General features: G+C 37.3%; 1 protein-coding gene across 1 annotated transcript in view; it reads left to right on the top strand.

Moving 5' to 3' along the window:
• Positions 1-3,052, top strand: part of HEY1 (hes related family bHLH transcription factor with YRPW motif 1) — a 3,229-nt gene extending 177 nt beyond the window's left edge. The window contains exons 2-6 of the mRNA XM_072411015.1: positions 1-216; positions 399-474; positions 760-843; positions 976-1,057; positions 1,716-3,052. Coding sequence (XP_072267116.1) covers positions 131-216; positions 399-474; positions 760-843; positions 976-1,057; positions 1,716-2,293 — 906 coding nt within the window. The 5' untranslated portion in view covers positions 1-130 and the 3' untranslated portion in view covers positions 2,294-3,052. The remainder of the gene's footprint in view (positions 217-398; positions 475-759; positions 844-975; positions 1,058-1,715) is intronic.
• The last annotated feature ends 7,592 nt before the right edge of the window (positions 3,053-10,644 follow it).

The raw sequence follows: 10,644 nt of genomic DNA on the forward strand, positions 1-10,644 counted from the left end.
CAGCACTGTGACAGCAGCCGGGACAGCACGGACACCCAGCACTGTGACAGCAGCCGGGACAGCACGGACAGCCAGCACTGTGACAGCACAGACACCCAGCAGCAGTCTCACTTCACCCTGCTGCAGCATCATGAAGAGAACACACGAATACAGCTCCTCAGACAGCGAGTTGGATGAGAACATTGAAGTGGAGAAGGAGAGTGCTGATGAGAATGGGTAAGAAGGAAAATCCCCCTAGGACCCTTCCAATGTCACTGCTGGTAGAATCACATAGGAACACATAACTTGTACTGACCCCTGATCCACCACTTTACCAAACTTCCAACACTTCACATACACCAATCCGAGTTCTGTTCCCATTTATTGATATATTTGTTTTATTCTTTTTTTTGTTGTAGGAACTTGAGTTCGGCTCCAGGTTCCATGTCTCCATCCACCACCTCCCAGATTCTGGCTAGGAAGAGACGCAGAGGGGTGAGTGTCACATGACATGTCCAGTTTGGGGGGCTTCCTATGCCAATCATAGAAGAGATCTCTGCCATTGTACATGTGCCAGCCTCACCCACTCACTTTTACACCAACCTCATACAGCCAGTCTAATCATTTCACTTATATGATTTTCATGAAATGAGTTCTTGCCATGTATTGGGTTTCCATTAAAATGTCCCAGTCACATTCATCCTATTATATCACAGTTGCGTTTTATTGGATGTGCCAGTCCCTTGTAGCTAATCCGGGGGTCTCTCTCTTCCTTTGTAGATCATAGAGAAGCGTCGGCGGGACAGGATTAATAATAGTTTGTCTGAGCTCCGGAGACTGGTGCCCAGTGCGTTTGAAAAACAGGTAATGATGTCATTTCTGTACAACAATCCTTTGTATTTCAAACAATCCACAAAGCAAACTTTTATTTTATAACATTGACTTCCTATTTTATCACTTTCTGACACTAATCTCAAGAAGTTTTTCTTTCCGCAGGGTTCTGCAAAACTGGAAAAAGCGGAGATTTTGCAGATGACTGTGGACCACCTGAAGATGCTGCACACTGCTGGAGGCAAAGGTAATTCTACCTTAAACATGACTTACCTGTGAGTTATCCTAGTGATCTCTATAGACTGCTGTAGGGTGATGCCAGTGATCTCTATAGACTGCTGTAGGGTGATGCCAGTGATCTCTATAGACTGCTGCAGAGTGCTGCTAGTGATCACTTCTAGCCTGTAAATGTTGTTTATGATATTTGTTGTGTCTTATACAAACATGATGTGGATTGGTGTCACACCAGGAAGGCGTCCTAAGTCTATTTGATGGTCAGGGCTGGGGCAGTTATGCGGAGCTGTAAAACCGTCTGCCAGCACACAAATAGACGAGTTTACTGAGCTTGTGTGGGGATCATCCTGAGCCTGGCCTTTTATTGCGGTGTGTTGTACATCCTGTAACTGCTTCTGTGATACTGGGGAAATATATTGAAAGTCCCACGTCTGTTATTCTGCATGGAAACAGTTACAATTATATTGTATCAGGAAACCACAATTACCAAATGTACAATCTGAGGTTTTCATAATAGACATTATTGCCCATAATAGACATAGATTTTATGAGCGGGGATGTAATAAGTTACAATGTTGCCATCTGGAAACTGAAATGTTTTGGAATGTGTGAGGTATTTTAATACCAGGATTCTGTTCATGTGACTTACATTGCGATTGTATTTGTTGCAGGATATTTTGATGCCCACGCTCTTGCAATGGACTACCGTAGTTTGGGTTTCAGAGAGTGCCTTGCAGAAGTTGCCCGGTATCTGAGTATAATCGAAGGGATGGACACGGCTGACCCTCTCCGAGTACGGCTGGTATCACACCTGAACAACTACGCCACTCAAAGGGAGGCTGCCACCAGTGCCCACTCCAGTCTCGGACACATTCCCTGGGGGGGAGCTTTCACTCATCACCCTCACCTTTCTCACCCCTTGCTCCTGGCACAGACTCCTCATACAAACAGCAGCAGCAGCTCAACGTCTTCTACGGAGTCCCACCACCAGAGCAGACTTCCTGGGTCACCCCATGCTGAATCACCAGTTTTACGTGTCCCCTCCAATGGAAGCCTTACGTCAGTTCTGCCGGTTGTCACTCCTTCAAAACTCTCTCCTCCACTGTTGTCCTCAGTGGCATCGCTCTCTGCGTTCCCATTTTCCTTTGGATCTTTCCACTTACTCTCACCCAATGCACTAAGTCCAACAGCACCGGCACCCACAGGGAAACCCTACAGACCCTGGGGGACGGAGATTGGAGCCTTTTAAGAACTTTTCCTAGAACTCATTAGTTTTTATGCAGGGGGTGATCTGAAAGACGGGGGTTCGGAAAGTCCAGCTGTGCTGGGCTGCTATCGCTGACATTGTAATGTCAACCTGGGTAATCTGATGGTACCATTGCAAAGAATTACTCTTTTTCTTCTAAAAAGATCCCTAAAAATATTTCTTCTAATGACTTTCTTAAACAATGTACCTTTTCTGACCCCGGCTGAATATTTAACTTGCTTTGTAATATAAAAAACTAAAGTTTTATGACCTTGACAAAGTTTAACCAATAGTTTAGTGTTTTGGCGTTTCTTAAAAAAATAAAATTGTTTTAGCCTTTAAATCTGAATTCAGCAATAATGATGTATTTTGCTAATTTTGAGTTGTGATATTCCTAATATGTTAACTATTTTTTTTATTTTGGAGTTACATATTGCCAAGCGTTGACAAATCAAGTTTTTAGCTTTTCCCCAAGTGCACCTAAGTTGGTACAAGTCTCCGCTCTTTCCTTACCTGAATCCGGGAAGCCTGACTTTATTCAGAGCCCCTAACTTCTAATATATTGGATGGTCTCCTGCACTAGAACTTTATTTAACAAGTAGACTAATTTAAGAAGACACGCTATGTTTGTACATATTCCCTACTGTGCATGGAAGAGTCACTACAAGAAAGGTGGTCTCTGCTGTATTGGGTTCAATCACTGTTGTACTGGTCTACTGTGACTAAATAAAAATAAGTCAGAGTGTGCTATTTTAAACCTGATGTGTTTTATGTTTTCTTTTTTATTGTTATAAATGTATTTCCTTAATAGTTACTAGTGTGTAAATAAGTTGGTGGTATGGCTATCGTTAATTCTAGCTCACTAGGCACTTGTCTATGGTGCTTCTGGCACCTTTTCCTTTTTTGCTACAAGGGGGTTTTAGAGAATTTTAACAATTGGAACTTGTAATATATACTCTTGTAATATATATATGTAATATATATTCCTGAACAAATAATGATCTTCCAGCACACGAGAAGATAATTCATGCAGCCTATGTTGCTGCTTTATAACTCTGCTTCCTTCATCCCTGCCTGGGTATCACATGGGGCATTGAGATGTTCTTGCTATCACTGACATGGCAGATGTTCAGTTATTTTTCTGTAAAATGATGACTGTGCACTATGGAATCTGCTAATACACTTCTAACACTTCTACTCTGGAAAACAAATTAATTTCTTATTTGGAAGACATCAGCTAAGGTTTGGCTATGCTCACACGCCTATAGCGCAGGGCATCCAGCAGTTCTGCATCATTAATTGTACTGGGTCAGATGATACAAAGTGAAAATATATTGGTTGTTAGGGGAATGACATGTTGCACTGTTCTTTTTATTTTCCCATTGGATAAGGCAAAATCTTTATTTCCCTCGTATATTACTGCAGGTCACACGCAGAGGTTCCGGGAAGGTGAGTGTTAAACATGTAGTATAAGCAAAAAAATCTTTTGGTAGTAAAATGCCAGCTATTGAATAAAGCCTCATTATTATCATTACACAGAATTTATGTAGTGCCAGTATATTATGCAGCACGTTACAAAGTCCATAGTCATGCCACTAGTCCCTCAAAGGGGCTCACAATCTAATGTCCCTACCTTAGTTATATGTCAATAATACAATCTAAGTTAATTTGGGGGAAGCCAATTAATCTATCTGCATGTTTTTGAACTTATCAAATATTGTATATGTACATACACATTGCTCAAGATATTTCTTAGGCACTGAAAGCGCCATTTGCAATTCTCCAGCAGCAATTTATGAGCACCATTTTTTAATTTACATTATAAATGATGTCATACCATGTGTGCACCTTTAGTCAGTGTTTGATAAAAAGTAGGCACAGAGCCAAGAGAACTTCCAATACATGCCAGATAAATTGTAATGGGACCCTCATTACTTTACTTGTCATGTTACTGTGGTCAAATTACTAGAATTGAGATGAATTCTCTGCTGTCCATACAGCTGGCAGTATAGGAATTGCTGTAATCTCCAGTTACATGTTATAAATCTGGAGGTCCCTCTGGCGGTGGATAAGCAAATTACAGCATTAGACACAGTTACCTGGTGTACACTAACTAGGGACATTAATTTAATTCTTGATTGTACAGTTTGTTACTAAAAATAAGATAAGTTATTAACCAGAAATGGTAAATCACATGACATGTTAGGTCTAAGGTAAATTGTGCATTTCTTGTTTCTCGATTTCTTATTTGCTTGCTCAACTTAATCCAGCTTTACATTCAGTCTTGCATTGTTCTGCAGGCTCCTCTCCTGTCCTGAAATTGTTTACTCTGATTTTCAATGCACAGTGTGAGCTTTTTACATTATGCATCAGAAGCTGTGGATAGAGCCTAGATTTTTCCTCCCCAACCAGACTATCTTTGGCTCAACATCACACTTGGATGTTACTGGGGCATTTGTAAGCCAATATATCCTTAAAATGATCATTTCTCCAACACCTACCAGCCAACTTCATGCTCTGGGGCTAGGGGCTCCTGAGATGAGTACCGAGATGCTGTGATGGAAGCTATATATAGCACCCTGCTGGCTCCTCATACCAGCTATACTCCACCTGCATTGCCATGGACTTGGTTATCACATCACAAAAGGTTATGTAATGAACATTAAAAGGTTTTATTTTAAAATTCTCTTAGCATTTTCTATGAATATGTGGTATGCTTATGAATGGCAACAGATCTCAGCAGATGGATCATGGTGATCATGGCCATGTTTTTTTTAACCAATTGACGTGCATAATAGCAGTATGAATATTATTGTTCTCAATGATTGAAAAAACTTGTTCAGATTTTAACATATTCTAAGACCAGCATAAAGGCTGACATGGACAATACAGGGCTGTTGGCTAAGCACGGATGGTCCAAGTACTCCCAGAGATTTTAGTTGTGTGGTCCCTTTCATGGACAGTCACATTGGGGGGGTTAGAAATTGATCTTCCTTTACACACAATTGGATGGTTGAAGCCAGCAGAACTTCATCTCATTTACTAGGTTGTTGAAATAACCCTTGCAAGGGGCTAATTCACTTTGCTTTGTGAACGGCTTTTTTTTTTTTTTTTTTTTTAGTAAATTGACTCCACTGTAAGTCCATTCAGATGTTGGAGATGAACAAATTGTGAAAAGATTCTTTGGGCATACAATGAACAAAAGTGACATCACAAAATTAAAAATACAAAAATAAACTCTAATGACAGAAGAAAGGGAAATAAATTGGTCATAATGAATTTCCGAATTACTGGGAAATCACTTCCTGCAGAAAACCGACACATTTTATCAGTACAGATGACTGTATAGCACACAGGACAATTACAGTCTAAAAAAAAATCTACTATTGTTTCAAGCATGAATAACAGTAAAGGATGACTAATCATCCTAAAATCATACAAGTAACATAAAATGATTACAACATGTTGTGTCCTTCACCTAAAATACCCATAAATATTCTTTACCAATTGTCTCAAAAATATTTATCCCAATAATCAACCATCCATGGATGACAAAAAGTCCAACGCTAATTGAATAAACTGGTAAATTGATTCACAATACATCTGATGTTGCTAAACTGTTTCTGCATACATATTTTGTTCCATTATATTTTATTGCTTTATTGTTATTTGTGTAGTGTATTGTGTATAATTTCAGTGATTTGGAAGATTATCCATTAAAAGTATTTCTGTAGAAGATTTAGGTAAACTTCAGAACATCATTTATTGGTTTATAATATAATATAATGTAATGTAATATAATATAATATAATATAATGTAATATAATATATAATAATATATTGTAATATAATTTCGCTAGTGTTGAGATGATGGCAATATAACCTACGCGGCTATATTCATACTCGATATCGCCCACATGTGGTCACATTTATTAACACTGCATTTTGAATTTTTACATGAAACATTTGCTTAAGTGATTTGCATATTATTATTTTTTTATAATTAAACAGGATTTATATATCGCCAACATATTATGCAGCGCTGTACAATAAATAGGGTTTGCAAATTACAGATATATACAGACAGTGACACAGGAGAAAGATGGGTAGAAAGCAGGAGCAAGCCCTATAAGGAACAGAGTTTCAGAAAGTGGGGGCAGCTCTAGAAAAGTCTTGGAGTGGTGCATGTGAGTGGTGAGTGAGGAAGTCATTAGTAAGCCAGTAAGTAGCGAAGAAAGCAAGTAAGAAGCGAAGAGAGCGGCTAGGGGAGTAATTTTTTTTACCAGGTCAGACAGGTAAGTGGGACAAGAACTGTGGAGAGATTTGAAGGCAAAGCACAGGAGGCACAGGAAAAATATGGAACACTTCTGCTCACTGTCATACCTTCCATACCACTCCCCTGCACATACTGCTCACTGTCATACTTTCAGTGCATACTGAAAAAACATATTGCCAAGCAATGTTTGTTGTATCCCCAACATTTCCTGTTCTAGAATTGTTATAGAAAGTTTAGAAATGCTTTTAAGTAATAGTTGAAATCAGTTAAACACATTCCAAATGCATCAAAACCAACAATGGGAATAAAGCTCTTCACTTTTCATTTTATTGAAAAAGCAGCTTCCGTCTCTTTGTAAGACTCTACCTTAAAAAGATATGTGTTAGACCTCTGCAGAGAGACATCTGCTTCCACAAGGAGGAGGCTTTTCTAGTCTATGGCAGTGGCCAAATCCTAAGGAATGCAAACTGTAAAACTTTGCACAGCTTTATATTTCATGCACCTAGATCATCTTCAGCTGTTAAACAGAAAGTTTGGTGGAAGCTTAACTATGGCAAATGTTTAGTTAGGATAAATATATACACATTTAAAATGTACAAACATGGCTGATCATTAAAAGTACACCTGAACTGGTTCAATATCACAAACATATAAATATATATTCCTGATAGTGTCCCAATTGTCTACCGTATCACGTCTGTACTGTCTGAGCCCCTATTGTATCAGCTATGAGAGCATTAATTGTGTTGAAATACCGGGCATTACAATGAAAATTTCCGCTACTTTGTATGTTAAATGCTTTTCTCAGGCAATTTATAGATGATATTTTTCATACACAGGGTGTACATTGTAATACAATATTCATCTTTTCATTGGGGCATAAAGGGAGCAGTCTTCCCTGTGGCCTATTTGTTACGTTTTTCAGCAGTCAGGCAGTGTTACATTTACTCTGATTTTCTCAATGGTTAATGATACCATTTAGCTCATTCATAAGAACGGGGGCTGTTCTCGTTTTCTCAGTCGGTCTGCTCAGCCATGCCAAATTCCTGGCTCTTTGTTTTTCCTACTCTTTCATATTGTTCTTACTATATGCAATTCTTTCTAATGGAGATTTTCCTTTGCTATAAATACAATTATAGGCCAGAACTCAATTTTAATAGGTAGTAGAATTCAGATCAGTAACGAATAAAGGAAACTATAGACAATATATATATATTCTATATTATAATATATATATTAATTATATTATATATTATATATATTATATATATATATAATTTCTGCCCACTTTTGCACATTCCCTTTGCTTCTGTTTTTTCCTCTTGTCCCATAGGGACAAATCAGAACATAGAATCTGTAAGAAAAATCTCCTAGACCAGTTATTTTCAATCATTTTTATGTAAGGAACCTTTTTAAAAACTCTTTATAAAAAACTTTAAAAAAGCTCTGTAGGAACCCATTCTATAACCACTATATTGGGGGTAAATCTGGAAAAAGCTTCCTAAATTGGAGGCAACTAAAAGCATCATAAGCGTCATACAGTTGGCCTTACCAAGTAGTGTATACAGCAAACCTGGTTCTTAATATTCATTTGCTATTAATTGGCAAATGTTTTCAAACCTGGACCAGATCCATTTCAAATTTGCTTGATTACCCAGGTTCTCCAAACATAGTCTATCTTCTCCAGTCTTAGGGAGCGTTAGTAAATCACGCCCATATAGTCTTTGTACTATCAACCTCTATTACTGTTACTTTTGCTGTAGTTTATTAAAAACACAAAATGAAAGCCATGACTTTTACAATATTCACATTTTTCATTTTTTTCACTGATATTTCCTATAATTAAAATGTACACTTAGCATAAATTGAATTGAACATTTCTCTATACACAAATTCGTTAAAATGTCAAATTGAGGTATTAAAATCTTTAAGGCTTCTGGGGATACGGGGATAAGAGGGCAAGAGCATTAATGTTCAACTTTTTAACTATAAAGTTGAGCTGAAGGCTGGGCGATGTCTGATCCCTTATCTGAGATCAAACTTTGTTAGATATGTTTGTTCAGTTTTATGGTTATAACACCTACCAGTTTTTTTTGTTTTTGTGCTGTTTGTGACCAGCTTTGGAAGTCTCCTCTCTGAAGACACAACAACAAGAAATAAAGTAAGAGAATCCCTATTCTATACCCATTGGTATCGGAAAATGTGAACTTAATTATACATGAGATTTCCCTTTACTTCAGTCCAGACAGAAATGAGGAGCGCGGAATCTCCCCAATAAAACAAAAAATACAATAAAAAATTGATGAAAGTGTTAACCTTTCCTCACTTTTTTCAAAACTAAAAAAAAAAAAAAAATGTTTGCCGTTACATTTAGCTTACCCGCCATTAGCGTACCAGCGCTCACAGAAAAGGCTCTACCCTGTTAAATTGGTGGTCAACTATGCTGCTCAATGCACATTACTGTGAAGAGTTCAAACAGGCTGGTAGGTTTGTTTTATTGCAGAAAGGATATAGCTTAGGTCCAGTTCCTCGTTAAGTCTATTTACACTGAGACTTTCCTAAATTAAACTCTACAAGCATTATGGCACCATGACAGGAACAAAGTTGTTCTATATAGCTATATGTTTCCCCCTATATTTATATAACTTAGATGAACTCTGAGATATTAAAAATAACTTAATGACACAAATAAGGAAACATTAAGTTCTCATAACAATGTTGCTTCCACCTACTAAGTGACTTGCTGTCTCTTTAGCCAATTTGAATAATCCAATGTTCTCCATGTTGGTCTGAACAGAGGAAATTATCAACAAGTAGAGGATATCCTGTACTAGTATTGAATGGCCTTTAGCTTAAAGGTACTTCCCTTCTGGTGGGAATTTTATGTAATCAGGATCAAACTACACTGCTCCTGAGTGATTTCATAGAGTGAGACTCTGAGACTTTATAAACATGTCTGTTCCATTGTATTCCAGTGAAAGAGCATTGTTAGAGCGGAGAACACTTCCCTTTTATGCATAAAACTTTGAGGGAAATGTTACACTTCATTCTCATAAAATTCTCCTACTGTATTTAAAGTAGTGCTACTGTTTCTCACAGCCGCCGTGTGTTATTCATCTGCATGAAATTAATATTTTCAGGGTTTGCTGGTGGCAATTTACACACAAGGCTGGGTGCTCAATGTGAATCCTTTAGAGATAAGACCACACAGTGATATTTAATCATTCAGAAAGCTTAGCATTTACACAATGTACAATCCATCACAGCTAAAGTGACACTAATATATGCATATTTCAAAAGGTTTTCTTCCAAATTTGTATAAACATTTAAATATCATTTTGTGTGTGCTGTAATATGTATAATAAATGACGAAACATATGGTAGCACACAGCATCTGCTTAGCACACAGTTTTTGGTTTTACCTATTTGTTTATATGAAATATAAATACTTAATAAATACATAAATTCTTTATGTCAGAAGTGTTTTAAGACTAAGAATACCTAAAGCTCAATAGCACACTAGAAATTGTGTTCCATGCTTTAAAAAAACATGTTTGTGGTGTCAGTTTGGTGTCCTGGTGAGGGAGATTTTGCGGTATTTGATCCAACAAGGGTGCCACTACTTGCTGTTCCAGCCATTGATCTATAGTAATACAGTCATTAGTAAGATCGCAGAAGAGACAGAATTGTCACATATGGTAATTCAACATTTTGGGGCCTTTCTTGGGGCTACCCCCAAACCTTGGCTAGATTAAGATATCTGACAATTCTTCCACAATGAAAGGTTAAATAAATTATATTGGAATGCTGGTGACATAGAATGACATAAATATACTTCTAATCTATTTTATTCATTACAGCATCATCCATTGCAGTCATTGCAAGCTGACACTTTTTTTTTTCTTCTCTTTTCTTTCCTTTGCTTTTTCTCTTCTTTTATTTATTTCACGTTGCTTTTTTATTTTCTTTTTTTCTATTCATGTTCTTTTTCTTTTTTTCCTTCTTTCTATTCTTTTCCTTTCTTATCACTTCTTTTCTTTTCACCTTCACTTCTTTCTTTTTTTCCACAGTCATGGGC

Source organism: Pyxicephalus adspersus, chromosome 5 (assembly GCF_032062135.1).
Source record: "Pyxicephalus adspersus chromosome 5, UCB_Pads_2.0, whole genome shotgun sequence".
NCBI classification, from domain to species: domain Eukaryota; kingdom Metazoa; phylum Chordata; class Amphibia; order Anura; family Pyxicephalidae; genus Pyxicephalus; species Pyxicephalus adspersus.